The sequence below is a fragment of the Sparus aurata genome, chromosome 6 (assembly GCF_900880675.1).
Source record: "Sparus aurata chromosome 6, fSpaAur1.1, whole genome shotgun sequence".
Lineage (NCBI taxonomy): Eukaryota > Metazoa > Chordata > Actinopteri > Spariformes > Sparidae > Sparus > Sparus aurata.
This window is the reverse complement of record NC_044192.1, coordinates 35734312-35753616: the sequence shown is the minus strand read 5'-3', so window position 1 is coordinate 35753616 and position 19305 is coordinate 35734312. Positions and strand designations below refer to the sequence as shown.

The 19305-nt window shown below is 41.6% G+C and overlaps 1 protein-coding gene across 1 annotated transcript in view; it reads left to right on the top strand.

Annotated features, from left to right (window-relative positions):
• LOC115582951 (transient receptor potential cation channel subfamily M member 7-like) overlaps positions 1–19305 on the top strand; it is a 62057-nt gene that overhangs the window by 34827 nt on the left and 7925 nt on the right. Inside the window, exons 26-35 of the mRNA XM_030419207.1 lie at positions 1959–2061; positions 2159–2235; positions 2333–2370; positions 2470–2498; positions 3040–3096; positions 3222–3287; positions 5107–5390; positions 6214–6296; positions 6795–7000; positions 8012–8063. Of these exons, the coding sequence (XP_030275067.1) occupies positions 1959–2061; positions 2159–2235; positions 2333–2370; positions 2470–2498; positions 3040–3096; positions 3222–3287; positions 5107–5390; positions 6214–6296; positions 6795–7000; positions 8012–8063 (995 nt within the window). The remainder of the gene's footprint in view (positions 1–1958; positions 2062–2158; positions 2236–2332; positions 2371–2469; positions 2499–3039; positions 3097–3221; positions 3288–5106; positions 5391–6213; positions 6297–6794; positions 7001–8011; positions 8064–19305) is intronic.

Genomic DNA, 19305 nt, shown 5'->3' with positions numbered 1-19305 from the left:
TGCTATAACTGCTATATTAACTTTTTAACTTTTCAGCTTTTTCAGAAATTCAGCTATTCCCCCCCAAAATTTAACATTGAATCAAATGGGAAAATCTTCAAATCCTCTTCAAAACTCATCGCCTTTCAACATCTTCTTGTTCCTCATACGTTGAGCGAGAGACACCATTCAAACTTTTTAGCTCCTCTTCTGATTTTATAATGGGTGTGTATTGTGTCAGCTAGAGTGTGTGACATCATCGCTAGAGACTGATTTGTCTCTCGCTTTTCTGCCCTCATTTCTCACTCGAAAGAAATAAAAATGACATGAGCTCGTTCAGCCATGTCCCCTCTCACTCACCATATAGATATTTGGGGGATAACCATTACAGTTTTTGACATCATCGCTAGAGTGTAGCGCAGCTGGAAAATCTGGAGAAAGAATTCTCTTCAGCTGGATTTGGATCCCATATCTTTTACTTCACATAGACAATGTATACATACAAAATGGAGGAAATCTTGTTGGCTTGCTTCATGGTTGCTCCTCCTCCAGCGTATGTGCGGCCATTTTAAGCTCTTTCACCCTTTGACTGTTTTACTTTTTCTTCCTTTTTTCACCTTTTTACCTCTTCCAGCCCTCTTACTCTACAGATTTTCATATTCTTTTCACCTTTTTACCTCTTCCAGCCCTCTTACTCTACAGATTTTCATATTCTTTTCACCTTTTTACCTCTTCCAGCCCTCTTACTCTACAGCTTTTCATCCCTTTCATCCTTTTTTCACCTATTTAAGCTCTTTTAGCCTATAACTTCTCACCTTTTTAGCCTTCTTTAACCATTTTAACATCTTCCTGCCCTCTTAATCAACAGTTTTTCGACATTTTATTCAACATTCTTATACAGGGTATCCGCGCATCCTTTAAAAGTCTTAAAAAGTCTTAAATTCACGTATCTAAAATTAAGGACGTATTTAAGACTTTTGAAGGCCTTAAATACGTCCATATTTTGAACATAGGTCTTAAATTACCATTAGTTAGGTCTTAAATATGTACATTCATTTACCACTTCCTTTGTCGCCTTTTCTGTTTTGTTGTTTTTGTTTCTGGGAAATGTTTTGGGGAGATTCACAGTCAGCTCTGTGTGTTGTACTTCTGTCTGAAGTAACAGGAACGTAAGTGGCATTTTGCCAACAGCCCGGTCAGAATTTATCGCCGCACACTTCACCAGTTCCAGAAAGACTTTGACTGCGGAATCTGCTACAACTATGGGAAAGTTTAAATTTAAATTGAGCATTGAGAACATTGTTTGTGTACACACAGTTTACTAAAAGAACTTTTTGAACAACTCACGTTAGCAGTAGCTTGTTCCGCTCGCCGCCATCATGGCAGCCCAGACGTACTCGGGGATCAACACGTCTGGGCTGCCATGACAACGGCTAGAGTAACAAGCTACTGCTAGGGTGAGCAAAGTTTCATGTTGTGTCGAGCCTTCTTAGTGTTTTAATAATAGCGTCTTGCTCTGTGAATGGCAATAAATGTAGTTTGTTTTTTTTCTTAGTAATCCGGGGGACTTTATTTTTCCTTACTTTTTCGTACTTTGTGTAGGTCTAAAATTTTGTTTAAAGTGGTCTTAAAAAGTCTTAAATTTGACTTGTTCAAACCTGCCGATACCCTGTTATAGTTGCATTTCCGGCTGTACGTTCAGCAGATTTCCGAAATTGCTTCGGCCTTCAGCATTCACACTGTATTTTCGCAGGAAATGCAATTTTTCTAGTTCCTTATGATCTTGGTTGAGGCACTCTTTATAACTCAAGAGGTGAAGTCCCTCTGAACCATTTAACAATGTGTGTTGGTAGCTTGCTGCCTTTACAGTCTTGTCACTTGTGGCCATGTTTCAGCATTCAGCTTATTGAAATTAAACATATAAACTAACCGAAAGTTTACCTTCGTTCTCCTTTTTTTGTTTTTGTCTCTAATTCTAGCTACATGCTCAGGCTGAAAGTCACGGTCACATCAGAGCAGTCAACTCCTATGCTGGTTTTACAGAGTTTGACAGAAAACCAGCTTTTCTCCATCCTGCCTCCAGTAAGCCTACAAAAAAAAGCCCAGAAACCCAACAGCAGCAGTGATATACTCACACTTGTACTGTTACAGATGGTAATTGCTCGCTGTGTTTCTGCAGCTCTGACAAAGAAGGACAGGAGCAGCGTGTCAGCTGAAGACACCCCGATCCACGAGGATCCCGGGACAGCAGTACTGGTAAGAAGTGTGTCTAAAGCAAAAACCAAACAAAACAACACACGTCTGTAGCTCGATTCTGTCATTGTTTAACGACGTCTTCTTGTTTCCTCAACAGGAAAGAGTTCAGGTCAAATCAGCCCAAGCGAGCAGCCTGTAAGTGTCCCACTGGCTAACATGATGTACACACACACATGCACACACACACACACATGCATGTAAAACTGATGTGTCTCTGTTGTCCCTTTCTTTCAGACGAGCCCCTGGAGAAGATGCACTAAGCGGTAAGCTGTGTAGTTTCAACGTGGTGCTTTAGTTTGTTCACCCTCGTTCTGTCCTGATCTGCAAGTCCAGCCACATTTACACAGACGCTGTTATCAAAGTGACTTTTACTCTTTTTCACTTTCAACGCATGTTTGTTTTTGATGCAATCAAACAGGGATCTCCCATGAAAACCATTTTCCAGTGTTTTTTTAACTTTAACATAATGATCGCATCAGAACCAGAGAGTGACCTTTGCTGTACGTTGACTCAGGCTCTGAAGTGTGATGGACAGTTTTTTTTACTGTGTTGACTTTTACCAAACCAGGCGATTGATTATGTAATCGAGGGAACAGTCAGCAAATTACTCACTTATAATTAATAAATAACTGCAGCCCCACTCCTGCATTTTGTTTGACATAAATAAATGAATGGATCATAATAAGAGATGTGCCTAGATAAAATGATCTTGATCTTGTTGTTGTTGTTGTTATTTATGAGAAAAAAAGGAGATCAAAGAAACATGAAATACATGTAAAATCATATACATCTATTTTCTATTAGTCCCCCCCGTAGCTATTGGCTCCCCTTTCAAACCCATGGAAAACTACCAGTGCTCAGGTGAGACATGGAAAATCGATATCATGTTTTCATGGCTTTCCAAAATCGATGCAGACTATATTCTGTTTGTTCTTCTTCCGCACTTGTCTTAAACTGTTTATTTGTGTTTGTGTTACTTCTTGTAGCTGTGGAGCGCAACAACTTGATGAGGCTGTCCCAGAGTATCCCCTTCACCCCTGTGGACCCAAGAGGTAAGTCTGGGTCACAGCACAGCGTCAGACATGTCTGGTCAGGTGAAAATCCTGCAGACACTTCTGAGAAACAAGAGTTGGAAAACAGTTGGAAAATTAGGAAGTTTTGTGGCGGATAAGAGATGTGGTTTTTGCATTGTTTTCATTGCACCAAGCAAGTGCCTTCATACAGGAACCAATTATTAGTCTGATTATGATTTTAAAATGCCTTGAAGCAAAATTTTAACTATCATCGTTTGATGATTTGACAGACATAATACAGTTATCAGTACTACAACAAACTAAAATCTTGGGTCTTGGACAAAGTTAGAGACAATATGTAAAAGGGACAAGCGAGTCTTGTTGAGAGTAAAGGGGTTTGAAGTTTAAACACATAAATCCATTGTTAGTTAATTGTGTGTGTGAACTGAATCATAATCTTTGTGACAGACTTTACTCAAGACCTCATTAAACAGTGGACCATCTAAAGGGCACAGTCATAACTCACTATCTAAAAACAACATATTCTATTTTGAACAAATGAACTTTTTCAAGAAATGAACCTCTTATTAAATTCAATTAAATATGTTATATGACTGGGGCTAATTTAGCTTTTACACATCACCAGAATTTTACCAGAGTCCAACACTACTGAGACAACGGCTATAGCTCCTCTGCTAAGCTAGGCTAGTTACCTACTAGGAGCGCTACTTTAACTGGTGTTGGCCTTCTTTTTAACTTCATTACGATTTAACAACTGTCTTATTTTAGTGATATAATAAACTGAACTGCCAAAATGTTGGAACGTCGAAATAGATACATTTTTCAATTACAGGAAGCTGGAAAAAGGGGGGAAATTAACTTGGCTAAGGGTCTTGCACGCTAGCCTTAACTGACCAGATTGCAATCACAGTAGATTGGTGATTTCCTACGAGTTTTTTAATTCTTGAACATTTTCTATGCCATTTTTTTAAGCACATTTTTAGACCCTGAAAGCAAAACAGGTAAACAGATGCAAACGTATTAGACTCTGGTCTTTACTCAGTTCTAAATATGTAGTTATTACCTTTTGGCTTTTTAGGGCTGTACAGCAAAACACAAAACCGTGGAAATAACTTACTAAATTAAATATTAGAGCAGCATCCTTCCTTCCACAGTGCACACAGTTGTCGCGGTTAGCTACTTGGTGTTTATTAGTCATTTCTAGATGGTAACTCACGAAAAGATCGGGACAGATTGATCGCTAACTCAAACCATGATCTTTCCGACAACCCTAAGCGCGTGTCTGCTCCTAACCCGATCTTGACCGCAGTGTTGTTACATTATATAACATAATTAGTTCGTACGTGCACAAGAACCGAGTTGGATGTCTCTCGCTGACACACCTAGAAAAAGAACCGTCTCTGTGTTATGCTGAACAGGTAATATCACCACCACCTTGTAATGCAATGTTCTTGGTTCAGATCCAGACCTGAGACATTCTTGTAATTCATATCCTTCACTGTGTGCCCTCACATTTCCTGTCTGACTCTCTGATATATACAAGTCGAATACCTAGAATGTTAAATAGACCCATACTACAGACATAATGGAGGAGGCCAGTAGAATCAAAGTGTTCAGGCTACTGTGTCAACATGTGAACATATCAGCCAGATAAACAGGTTGTATATCAAGGATCTGTTGCTGAGTTGATTTAGATAACCTTCTTTTAAAAACTGTAAAAAAGAAGACTTTAAAGCGTGCTTCTGTTTTGAGAAACAAACAGCTGAGGGGGTTACAGAGGTCAGCAAATCATCTCTGTGTCTCTCTGACCCTCACATGCTGCTCTGTGCTCCTGCAGCTGAGCTGGTGACTGTGTACCGTCTAGAGGAGAGTTCCCCCCACACCATCAACAACAGCATGTCTTCCTGGGCCAAGCGGGGCCTCTGTGCCGTGATAGAGTTTCTCAGTCAGGAGGAGATGGGCGGAGGACTCAGACGGGCCCTCAAGGTGCTCTGCACGTGCTCAGAGTACAGCATCCTGAAGCCAGGACAGATGTATATAGTCAAATCCTTCCTTCCTGAGGTGGTCCAAACCTGGCAGAGCATCTACAAGGAGGACACAGTGCTGAACCTTTGTCTCAGGGTAGGAAGACAAACACACACGCACTTAATGTCACATTTTACTTATTTACACTGTTGAGCTTCACAGAATCTCTTCTGTGCGCCACTAAATGTGTCTGTCTTTGCCACTGACAGGCGGAGATGTTTATTTTGTAAGTGTATGACAACTTTACAGAAACAATTACAGTGAGACCTTTTTGTTGAATAATAAGCTCCTTTTTGTAACCAGAAGCACAAGTCTCATTCAAGGAGAAGTCTTGCTCTGAAATCTTCAGAGAGGCTGTTTCAAGAAGACTGCGGTGTAGAGAGTTGGAAAGAGGGAAAGAGCTGCCAGCGGGAGTTCATCTTCAAAGTCATCACTGAGCAACAACTTGGGACTTCCCCTTGAACGAGACTTGAGACTGGTCGAACAACAGATCTTAATATTTATCTACATGTTTCTCGCTCTCAACTTTGACTGTCATTGCTGCCTCAAAGGATTACATTATAGCTATGTCTTGGCTGCCAGCATGAGTTGATCTGCTGGAACGACTCCAAAACCTTTGGTTTCATGTAAATATAAGGCCTGTGTTTAAATGTACTGGAATTCCCCTTTTGATAATCAAATAATCAGCAGTCACGCTGTGTTGTGATTTTTGCTATTAATACATTAGATGCAGCAGAATTTACTGTAATACATTACCCTTGAAAATCCCCCACTAAATTGCTTTACTGTTTGTTCTTGTGACCTTTATTGTTGTTATATCTTCAGCGTCTATCTTGTGAACAGCTCTCACACCTACACTAACGTAGGACATTAATATTAGACCTGTTATGATATGATATGTTTTCCTGCGTAATTACAGGAAATTCAACAACAACGAGCTGCTCAGAAACTGACATTTGCCTTCAACCAAATAAGTCCGAAGACTATTTCTTACTCACCAAGGTAAGCACATTCATTTTTTTATTTGTTTCCCTGTTGGACTGTTTTGCTTAGCTCAAGGTGGTTTGGCAGGACATCAATGTCAATATGAAGCCATCCTTCACCCGATCTAATAAGCATTGTTCTGACTGTGTTGCCATTGTTCCTTGTGCTGAGCTAGCTGACAGTTGGACGGACAGACAGACAGACAGACAGGAGAGTGGTATCAATCTTGTTGTCTAACTCAAAGAGTTCCCAAAGTGTTAAGTCATTCAAGGATCAAGACATTTGTAAACTGATGACATTATTCAATCAAGGAGTCTTTTTTCAACATTCTAATTTCATCAAAGCTGGAATAACTTAACATGCAGCTTGTTAGGACGCAATTCTTTCTTTATCTTTAACGCCTCATGACTAAAAGAAAATCTAAAACTGACCAGGAGAATTTGTTGGAATGTTATTTGTTCAAGAGTCTGCTCTTGTGAACCATTAACCTGAACCCTGAGTGCTCTGTGTGTTCAGGTTTCTCGAGGTGTTTCTGCTCTACTGTCACTCTGCCGGACAGTGGTTTTCTATAGAGGAGTACATTACCGGAGAGTTCAGGAAGTTCAACAACAACAACGGAGAGGAGATCAACCCCACTAACCTGCTGGAGGAAACCATGCTGGCCTTTAGCCACTGGACCTACGATTACACCCGCGGAGAGCTGCTGGTGCTCGACCTGCAAGGTAAAAGACTCTCTGCATGCTGACTAGAGCTGCAACGATTACTCGAGTAACTCGAATAATTCGATTACAAAAAATGATCAAGGCAAAATCTCTGCCTCGAGGCTTCGTTTAAATCCTATCACCTGCGTTATGTGGCCTGCTTAACTCAGGGATCATTTTCCACACGGACTGTTATTGCGGCACACACCACTACATTCAGAATTGAGTTAGCGCGATGGCGGAGAGCCAAGAAGTCGTCCGTAAAAGTCAGAGAATGTCCAAAGTTTGGGATGTAAAGCAGAGCTGGCGTATCACAACAGCACGTCAACAATGATTTAACATCTGAACCGAAAGCATCCAGTTGTTAACACCAGCTGACCAAGCGTTGCCGACACAAGTTAACACAAACATTGATGCTAGCTAATTTAACGTAGCCTACCATCGCCAGTAAGAGCGTATGGGATTTGTGGAGGCTGTAGCCTGATGTCTGTATGACTAGATATCATGTTAAGATGTGGAAACTACTTCCTGTTAAATTGCAAGAGAGTAATAGACTACACCAAATAACTCCTTTCCACACACACTCATCTCGTCTCTCACCCTCCCTCACGCATGCGTGCACACACAAACAAACACACACACACACTTACTCCTGGTGTTGGGAATAGTTGGAAGCAAGTTGCTGTAACGTTATGAAAGCCAATAGCTTGGTCTATTTAACAGGCCTGTCATTTTCGTTTTGCATTATTTGGTATTGTTGTTTAATAATGCAAAATTATTTTGTATTAGATTACTCGATTAATCGATGAGGTAATCGGTAGAATACTCGATTCTAAAAATATTCGATACCTGCAGCCCTAATGCTGACATGTCACCATACAGAGTCATTTATAAATGAAGTTTCCTGTCTTTAGTTTTAAATAGCACTTACTCATGTAGATTAGCCTTTATCTCCAGTGACTTCCAGTGTTCAGGGTTATATTGATGTCATGATAATAAAGCTTGTGTGTTGGTGTTTGTGATTCTCTGAAGGTGTTGGGGAGATTCTGACGGATCCATCCGTCATTAAGAGCGGTGAGAAGGGGTAAGTGACCTTTTTTAAATGTGTTCTGTCAGCTTCTTCTGGCTGAATTATTTCAAACTGAAACAAGGAAGGATTAGTTGATTGATCAGCATCTATTTTGGCCATCGATTAATCAAGTTTGTCTTTTTTTATGCAAACATAACTTAGTTTCAGCTTCTCACCTGTGATTTGCTGGTTTTTGGTCTTAAATTGATTGTTGCTCAGCTCAAAAAAAAAGTTTCAACAAGACTTCTCCCCATTTACCAGATACTTTGTCCAGTAATATTTCATTAAAGGACTGCTGTGTGACTTTTGCAGATCCTACAATATGATATTTGGACCTGCCAACCTGGGGGAGAATGCCATTAGTAACTTTTGCGCAAAGCACCACTGCAACTCCTGCTGTCAGAAACTCAAACTTCCTGGTGAGGAATAGTACACCGCAGAGTTTGCATCACAAATATGCTCAGCGTCTTCATATTACAACCTACAGACGCACTCTGATAAGATGTTATTTCTTCTTAAAAGCTCCTCAGGTCCATCTCCCACTGTGAAGGCCGTCCTTGACAAAAGAGCACAGCAGGTTCAAGTTTCCCCATCGCACTGGTTATTTGCATCCTTTATCTGTATGGAGTTTAACACAGAGACAGTTTCCCTCTTCAGCAGAAAAAAGTGAAAACAACCTCACATTTGCACTGTCACTCTGATGTATGAGGAAAAATTCAAGTGAAAGTACTAGAAGCAGAACACATTTCTAGCTGGTGTTCGTTTATTTCACTGTGTTTGTGCCCTGATAAAAAAAAAAAAAGTTAGAATAAAGATTCTAATCTGTTACATAACGTGGACTTTTCCTACTCATCAGATCTAAAGTGAAATGATTGCACACCAGATAAGTGAAGTTTTGACCCTAACAACACAAATGCATACTCAAGAGACAAATAACAACCACATCATCATCATCAGATGCTCTCTCTGGTTCCCTGCTACCCCCTTTCCTCCTCAGTTGGCAGTCTCCTCCTTTTTCAATGATTCAAAGACTCAATTTCTAAACTTCATGAAATTATTTCAAATGTTTAGGATCAGTAGGTATTGAAATATTTATATTTTCAACACTAGTCTATAACTTGAATAAACAATTAAGCTGTACTTTAATAAGCTAAATTAATGAATTAACTTAACTCCAGGATTCACTGGCCCAACCAAGAGACCCATCATCAACATTTAAAAACAGTTTTAAGGGCTAGTTAACGAAATACATCACAATTCACTCTTTTTGCGAATTTAAGCACAGCATCCAGCTCAAATGTGTGTCTGAACTCTGTTGCTTTTAGAGCAGCGACAAAATACAAATCATTTGGAAAAAAAAAAAAAAAAAGGGGGGGAAAACTTCAGACGTGTCTGCTTTGGCCTGAAAATGAGACATGTATGCCTTTAGTAAGTTTCCCGGAGCAGGGACACTTGAAAGCATAATGACTCAAAAGGCATTGCAAGACTGTAGAATTAGCTGAAGAACTCTGTCCAAAGGAGAAAAAACTACATCCTACCACGGCTAATTAAAATTGCAACATATCTCTCCAGTGAGACAACATGTGTTCTGCTGTTCGTGGAGACCAGTGTACTTGGTCACGTACGGTTTGAAACATTGCTTTTGGTAATTTTGGAAGGTGTGGCAAGCTTTCAATCAATGTGTTAATATGAGAGAGCGTCCATTGGTTTTTGTTTGGAAGATGCTTTGAGAAGGAGATCAGCGGCATGACTACGTCTGCTTTCGGAAATCTTTCTCTGGCCACTTTAAAAATGGCCCCCAATTCCCTTTTTACCTGCCCTCCATCCATGGCATTTTTGTCATTGATTCCAAATGAAAGAATGACTTTGAGGACATGATCCGCTTTCTTTGTGTTCTCCAAAATGTGCAGAGCATTGCACAATCGTGCACCTGGGTAAGAATCCACTTTTGTGATTGCACTTCGGTAGCCGTGAAGTATTTGAGTCACCAAGCACAAGGATCGACCGCTGGACGCTTAGCTTCCATTTTTTAAATTTGTCATTGAAATGCTCGTGCCTTGTAAACAGGGGTTTGTCCCCTGCCACTTGATTGAATTTTTCCGTCAGCTTTACTTCAGCTCTCAATGCCACATCCATATTAAAATCAACCAGTTCTTTCTTGACCCAGTTTACTGCCATGGCCCATGCCTTCTGCCAGTTTGTGCTATCAGCAGTGAAGTGGAAATCCGCCAATACACCCTCAAAATGTCTAGTGATAACTGCAACTGTGTCCTCAGTCCAGTGTCTGCAAGCTGTGTTAACTTGCTTGTGCACGTTCCCATCTGATGGTTTGGTTTGCACAGCCAGCCTAAGACGTTTGTAAGCATCTTTAATGTCTCTGTTTTCCAAAGTTTTCCTGTTGAATTTTAAGCAGTAATCAAGGTGCTGATGAACCTTAAGATATCTTCTGAAAGATTTGGCGAGGGTCTTAAAGACTGCCTTGCCTTCTGCCATGTCTTCTTTTTTTTTCTTCAAGGAATAAAAGCGTTTAAGTAGCAATTAAAATTGCTTTTGTGGCTTCAGGTAACAGCCCAAAGAAAGAAATGCTCTTTAGTAGCAATTAAAATTGCTTTTGTGGCTTCAGGTAAATGCCAAAGGAATAAAAGCTCTTTAGTAGCAATTAAAATTGCTTTTGTGCCTTCAGGTCGTCTGCAGATCTCTGACACAGTCTCGAGAGGGAATCTCCGGGTCAGTGAAGAGAGTTGACCTGGGCTGATATTTATACCAACAGAGAGAGGAGGTAGTTGGGCTAAAATGAATGTCTCTGGGTGGAGCTACTTACAGTTCAGCCCAACCCATTGACTCTCATGCATGTAAATGAAGTGGGGAGCAGCCTTCTCTGATGAGTCACAAGTACAGTGAAACTCAGCTAATTGCTCCATCATCACCTCCCTCAGTCATATGTAAACAAGTCATTGATTACTGATTAAGTGTAAAAGACGCAGAGTACATTAATCAAAGAAGACAGGTATTTGTATTTGCTGAGTGGGAGAAAGAGGAGGGGAGGACAGAGAAAAGAACACAGCAAAATGTAGGTTAGAGGAGAAAAGACAAGCCAGGAGAGATAATACATTACCCCAAATTTGACTCAGTTTTTCATGTCAGAAATCTGATTTAATTCATTGACATTTTAGATGTATTTCTTATGAGATTTTGAGTTAATTTAGAGACTTTTAGGAAAAAAACGCAGAGTACACTAATCAAAGGAGACCGATATTTGGATTTGCTCGAGCAACATTTTTAAACAGTCTTAAGGGCTAGTTAACGAAATACATAACAATTCACTCTTTTTTGTAAGTATCTTTAATGTTTCCATTTTCCAAAGTTTTCCTGTTGAATTTTAAGCAGTAATCAAGGTGCTGATGAACCTTAAGATATCTTTTAAAAGATTTGGCGAGGGTCTTAAGGACTGCCTTGCCTTCTGCCATTAGGGGTGGTTAATCAGCCCATTGTCCCGATTCGATTCCGATTATTGAAGTCTCATATTGATTACAAATCGAATTTTCGATTATTAACGATTATCGATTCGATTTTCAATTATTAACGATTATTGATCTTCCATTTAACATCAGTCAGCTGCTGAATTATTTGACTTCACCCTCACAGCACCTTCAATATTGTATAGTGTCACTATTATCCAATTTATAATTTTTTACTTTGTTTTAAACTTATTCTTTCACTGTTAAAAAAATGTCCACACTTGTGAATAAATGTCCAAATTCTATATATTTATTTTATTCTTCACATAACAACGATGCAGATGCTTTGGAACATTCTGTGGTCACAGGACAGCTGTGTAATACTTTGCATCTTCATGGCAACTTAAATGGCAAAATGAAATAGGAAATAGAACCAATGTTCTGTAGCTTATATACTGTAGTAGCAAACAAAACAGAACACAACACACTGTGTTGTGAGTAATGAAGTACTGAATCAGTGGTCTAGAACAACCAGATTTTTGGTCATGGTTACTCAAATGGAAAGTTAATTTCCTTTACACACATTTTAGTGTAGCCTCAGCTTAGCTATACTGTACACAGTAATAAAACAGAACACACTGTGTAACTTATGACTGATCAAATAATCTGAACAACATTCATTGCTCTGGAACAACCAGATTCTTATGGAGGAAGACCAGCTGGTCCACATGTTGTGGAGTGAGCATACTCCTTTGTGCTGACACAATGTCCCCCGCAGTGGAGAACACGATTTCTGCAGCAACGCTCGTGCCAGGAATACACAATCGTTTGGCCAGTTTGACTAGGCGAGGGTACACAAGATCGTTGGAGCTCCACCACTCAAGAGGGTTATCAGTGACAGGAAGTGAAGGGGCCTCCAGATACTTGCGAACCTCTTCCTCAACCCTGGTTTGTACTGACTTGGGCTCCACTGTGGTGACTGCATTAAAAGTTTGGCCCAGTAGTACAGTCAGTGAAGATTGTCTCAAGGTGGAGGGGCTGGAGGAGCCGGCCTCCTCCAGCTCTGGGCCTTGGAACCGAAACTCCTCAACTACTCCATCCTCACTTTCATCGTGCGTCTCAGCCATGTTATCACCTTCCTCGGTGAGCCATTAGCACACTGCATCTGCTGCTGGTCCGGCCCGGTCGTGAATGAAACAGGAGGACGGCCACAGTGACAACATCAGCTGCTGGATAAAAACGCTGAAATCTGTCTATTGAGAGGTAATTTAATGTTTAGTTATGTCGTAGTTCCCTCTGAACATGTAGGAAAACTTTATCTAGTACTAAGTAGCAGCTAAAAGAGGAGCTAGTTTAGCAGTCTGCAAACGAAGTTAAGCATTTAATGTTAGCATTTTAGAAGAAAAAAAATTATTTGCATACTGCCATGAAATATGAACAGCTGTGTCTGGACTTAAGACTGAGGGTGTTATTTGCAGATGTGAGTGTTCAGTAGAGCTAATGTTATATTTTTGACCAACCAGTGTGTGAAATATAGTGTGACAGTCTAGATTTAATTAGCTATTACACAAGAACAAGCTGGGATTTATTTATCTGCTCTGTGATTTAAGGGCTGTTTAGATACTTTTTGCTCTTAGAGATAAAGCACTTTTTGTTTAGATCATTTAGCTCATCTTAACAGTTCACATATTTTTTAGGTGTTTAAATAGGCAGAAGCCGAGCAAATTGCATTCAAATGCCACACATGCTTGAGATGCAATATGTGTTAATTGTGTTATTAAAAGTGATCGAAGATGTCGGTAGTTATGTAAAAATAAACCTTTGTAGATACTCTAAATAGACATAATTAAGCACATTGTTGACAACTTCATTCTTTTTGTTATTTTAATGGCGTCAAATCTGTTATTTAAGGGGTTCCAGAGCCCCATGAACACTTGTATTTTGCACACAGATTTTAACCCCATTTGACAATGATCCTGCTTGATGTTTGTAGTTATAGCTATTACTTCACAGTGAATTGACTGACTGATTGAGTGAATGAATTACATTTCCCCAGGGTTATTTAGAGAATAGCTATGGCCCGGTCCAGTCAGCAGCCTCAATACAGCTGTAGTAACAAAGGGCAGTCAGCTCCCCCTGCACAGGATGGTAGGTCATGCTTGGATAGATGGAATGTACCATGTAGGCTCACATTCAAGTTGTTTGTCACTCCAGTCATACAATTACAACTGTATGTATGTATCTGTGTATGAATGTGTGAGTGTGAAAAAAACAACAACATATATATATGTACACTACTCACAATAAGTTAGGGATATTGTGAGAGACTCAGTGGATTTCATTCATACGGTGTTTGTTTCACTTCAGAGAGTTTTGGGACAGGGAGGCAATTGTATTGGGGTGATAGACACACCTCATTTTGAGTTTTCCACGTAATGGTCTCACTGTGTACAGTGTGCCTTACATATTGGGGCCAATACCAAAAAACTAAAAGACAACCCTTTTCAATGTGGCATCAATTTCAACATTCTGTGGGTATAAAAAGCTGGTATTGTCAGTAAGTCATTCCAAATTCATCATTCAAACAGCCATGAACACACGACGTCACTTAACGGACGAGCAGCGCCACCTGGCCATAGTGCGCCTTCGGGTCGGTGGCAGGCAGTCAGATGTTGCTCGTGAACTTGGTGTGTCTCAAAGTGTCATCAGCAGACTTGCATCAAGACACAGAACTACTGGCAGAGTTCGTGACAGACCTAGGAGTGGAGCCCCACGAGTGACAGACCGCAACGATGACCAGTACCTAAGAACCTATGCACTCAGACATCGTTATGCAACTGACACACAGCTGCAGGCCCAGTTACGAGATGTGAGGGGTACTAGGGTTTCCAGACAAACCATTCGAAACCGACTCCACCGCTTTGGCTTGAACGCCAGACGACCGTTGCAGGTGACTCCAATGACACCAAGACACCGCTGTGAACGTTTGCAGTGGGCACAAGACCATGTGACCTGGACAATGCAGCAGTGGTCTACCGTCCTGTTCACTGATGAGTGTCGGGTCACCTTGCACAGAAATGATGGTCGTCAGCGTTGCTGGAGAAGGCGAGGTGAGCAATACGCCGAGGTCAACATGGTCCCCAGGGTTCCCTTTGGTGGAGGAGGTGCAACAGTCTGGGCAGCGATCACCAGTCAGTGCAAAACAGATTTGGTTATTGTAGATGGCTCAGTCACTGCACGTTCTTACCTCAGAGACATCATAGAACCCATCATCATCCCCCAATTCCGCCAGCACACCCCCAACTTTCTGTTCATGGATGATAATGCTCCACCACATCGTGCCAGAATTGTCACAGCTCGACTTCAGGAAGTCGGAGTGCCTCATATGGTATGGCCAGCAATGTCCCCTGACCTGAACCCCATAGAGCACGTCTGGGACCAGCTGAAGCAGAGACTGGATGATCGTACCCCACCCCCAAGTGACCTGGCAGAACTGCGTGTAGCACTTGTGGAGGAGTGGAACGCATTGCCTCAGATCATCATCATGAGGCTAGTGAGGAGCATGAGACGTCGCTGTCAAGCTGTCATTGCGGCAAATGGTGGAAACACCCGCTACTGACATTGTCAATTTTTGTTATTTGGGGCTATCCTTGTTATTGTCTAAAGTTTTGGGGTAATAAATATTAAACTAATGAAAATGGTGTTTCTTCTCATTCATTATTAGTAATATCAAAAGGGAACTTTTACTAATTTCATTAAAATTCAGACCAAATAGGAAAAGCACTCATGTAAATAACAATATCCCTAACTTATTGTGAGGAGTGTGTGTGTGTGTGTGTGTGTGTGTGTGTGTGTGTGTGTGTGTCAGAACCTTTAGCCTATTGATGTCTCAGATTTCACAGATATCTGTGTATTCCCACATTTGACCAGCCACACCCAGCAGATCAGGAGATAGTGAGAGATGAGTTTGATTCAGCAGTGTATGGAGCTCCACCTGCTAAGCATGATATGTCAAGTTCTGTTTTGTTACCTGAAGTTGTCATGTACTCAAATACATGATTTTATTTAACAAGGATGGTCCAATTTTGCCTAAGTGTATGCTGTATATTTGCTAATACACAGCAAACCCTACACTTAAACATAGACAATCTGTTCTTTAATCTCAACCGCGGTCAGCCGCGTACGTAGCATTACACTTCGCTATGCCATGGCCACCCCACACTAGCATTTTGTCCCATTTTGGCCACCCCAGTAAAAATATCCTGGATATGCCACTGATAGATATACACCTGCATGGTCTGATATATCTTTTACCCCTATTTGACATTTTAAAATTTTGTGTCTTTCTGAATTAAACATAAAAAAGTAATCAATTCTTGAATGGACATTATGAGGGTGGGAGAAAAAGTTAACTGCCTCATTGTTGGGTTTAATTCCCTCCAAACATCCATCATACCTGCTTCAAGGAGAAGTTTCTTAACAGTCACTGTCTCAGGATTAATTCTTTTTGTTATATTAGTGGAGTCAAGGGAGAGATGTAATTGTACATTCCAGTCTCCACCACAAATAAGGACCCATCAGTGTCTTCAGCAATCAGATCGAATATTTTTCTTTATAAATGCTTTATCATTACCTAGGGGTCTATACACATTTAATAGTGTTACCTGCTTGAGGTCAATGTAACCTTTTACTAGAATGTGTCTCCCCTCAGTATCCTTTATATGTTTTGAGATCTGGAACATAATTTTGTTTGAGATTAATATTATAACTCCTCTCTTTTGTCCATGTTTCTAAGATGAGTAATATGTCAATATATTTCCAAAGGCCAAATGTTTAAACTTTTCATGCTCTTTATCACTGAGGCCAGTCTCCTGCAGAAAAATAATATGTTGTTTTCCTCTTATTTTTCTCAGACTCATTTTGGATTTATTTTTAATATTTCCTGACATTTCTCAAACCAGAGCTGCAGGCCCTGCACAACCTCCCTCGTACTCAGCACGGACAGGGTAGGACCAGTAGGCCTTTTTATTTTATTTATTTTATTATTAAAGGATATTGTTGTTACATTGTAAGAATGTAAGTGGTGCTTAAAACTGATTACTAACTTCTTGCTAACTCTGTATAACAAACATGCTAGTGTTCTGTGTGTTACCACTTGGTAAAGGCAGGAACACACTGGCCCAACCGTTGGACGTCTGAAGTGTTTGGAGAGACTCGGATGAGGTCGGGAACAAATATGTTCGGTGTGTTCAGCTGCGTCGGAAGCTTTCGGAGCCACTCGGACGTTGTCTGATCCAATTGAACATGCGAAGTCTGAGGAGGTTGGCTGTCGGCTGTCTGAGCCATTGGATTCTCTGATTGGCTTTACACTAGCGAATCAGCGCGGTGTGCGGGGGGACGGAATATTGTGTGCGCTGAGTTTTACTACGCACTCCGTTCCGTCATTTCTTGTTTTCATGTTTTGGAGTACTGGCATGAGACTAGCTGCTATTATGTCCGTTCAGGACGAATTAATCTGTGTTCGTTTGGTAATGCCTCGCTGCATGTTTAGTATGCAGCTGTTTTTGTCTGAAATAGTTAAGTTTCGTTTTGATCGAAAGTAAAGAGAGTTGCATGCATAAACCTCTAGTCTAGCGTCTTAGAGCCACCCTCTTATTGCATCTCGCGCAAGCGCAGAATGTACACCCTACTGTGGAGCTGGCAGCACGTCGAAGCAGTGTGTTCAATGCAACTTTTCTGCCGAACGGGTCAGACAAGAGGCAACAGAGTGGTCGGAGAGTGGTCGGATAAGGCAGTTGGACGTCTGGTCGGTGTGGGGGGGCCTTAAGAGAACCCCCAGCAGATTTAATGTGGCCAAGAAAAGCAAGATGAAAACAAACGGTGTGTAACTGTACAATATAAATTGAAGTGATTACCCTTATTGAAGTGGGCGATCAGTGGCAGCTGTCATTTTTGTTACTTTTTGTCGCCCCCCCAAGGTTAATTGTTACCCCCTTTGCCCCCCAGCAGAAAATTCTCTGGACGCGCCCCAGCTGTAGCTGATCAAGCTGTTTTGTGAGGATCTGGATCAGTGGCTGAGCGAGGACGAGCAGCACGTTGCTGCCATCCGCTGCAAGGCAGGAAAAGGCCGAACAGTTGTTGTGATCTGTGACTACCTGCTGCACCGGGGCAAGTTCCAGGAGGAGCTTGTCTTCTACGGAGAGGTCCGGACACGAGACAAGAGGGATGTGACAATCCCCAGTCAGCGGCGCTATGTCATCTACTACAGCTTCCTGCTGAGGAAGCAGCTGCTGTACAAACCCGTCGCTCTGCTCTTCCACAAGATGCTGTTTGAGGCGCGCAGCTGGTCAAGTGGTTAGAGCGCATGCCACCCCAGTTCGAAATCCCCCTCTCTCTCCCGTGTTTCCGATCCGTCTACTGCTTAATAAAAGGTGTCTATGCCAGATAAAAATATTTGAAAAAATGTAAAAAGATGCTGTTTCTGTTTGAAACCATCCCCATGTTCACTGGAGGAACCTGCAACTCTCAGTTCATGGTGTACCAGCTGAAGGTGAAGTTCCACACATCGAACCGTTTCACACCAGGAGAGAAGACAAGCTGATGCTGCTTGAGTTCCCGCAGCCGCTTCCTGTTTGTGAAGACATTAAGGTGGAGTCCTTCCACAAGTAGAACAAGATGATGAGGAAGGTGAAGCTGTACTTCACAGAATTAGCTGACTGTGACGCCAGCAGCACGTTGGCCTCTGTGACACCAGAGAGAGAGAGAGAGAGAGAGAGGGGGAGAGAGAGAGAGAGAGAGAGGGAGAGGGGGAGAGGAGAGAGAGAGAGAATGAGAGAGAGGGGGAGAGAGAGAGAGAGAGAGAGAGATGTACCTGCACTCATGACAAGACAACAGGTTGTTTCTGCACCTGTGATGGAGCCGCTTATACACATTCAAGGACAACAGCCTCTCACTGCCTCCATGTTGGCGGCAGCTTCACTCATGGATCAATAACAGCTTCTTGGGGAGCGACTGTATCCAATTATTCCTGCCTTTCAGCCAAACTTGGCTGGTAAAACTACTGGGATACTGCTGGAGATTGACAACTCGGAGCTGCTGCACATGCTGAAGGGTGCTGAAGAGATATTTGAGCTGTTTTGAAAGAACGAGAGCAGAGCATATGACTGTGACTGTTACTGTAATCTTTTGGTCTGCATTGGTAAATTTCCCCCTGATATTTTAGTCATTAACTTCACTAATTAAAGTGATATCCTGACTGGCTTGGCAGGGCAAAAGAAGGGCAACATTGGGTGATTGGGGTAAAGGAGCACAAGACAGCAGCAGAGCAAGTGGCCGCCTTTGCCCTGTCAGAGGAGGAGGTGCATGGAAGTTCATCACATTTCCTATCAGAACCTGTCAGAATATTAACCTTAATTCTTTCTCTTCTGCCAACAGTGGTTTGATGTCTACTACAGACTGGTGCGGCCACAACTCCTGAGACCCACCAGGAAACGCAAGAGGGATGTGAGAAAGAGAAATTTCATTGTGATGATTAAAACTGGTAAGTCCACAGAACACTGAGATTTTTATTCAGTTTTTAAAAGTAATTTTAAGTACTTTTGGTCGGCCCCCCCAGGTTAATTGTTACCCCCTTTGCCCCCCAGCAGAAAATTCTCTGGACGCGCCCCAGCTGTAGCTGATCAAGCCGTTTTGTGAGGATCTGGATCAGTGGCTGAGCGAGGACGAGCAGCACGTTGCTGCCATCCACTGCAAGGCAGGAAAAGGCCGAACAGTTGTTGTGATCTGTGACTACCTGCTGC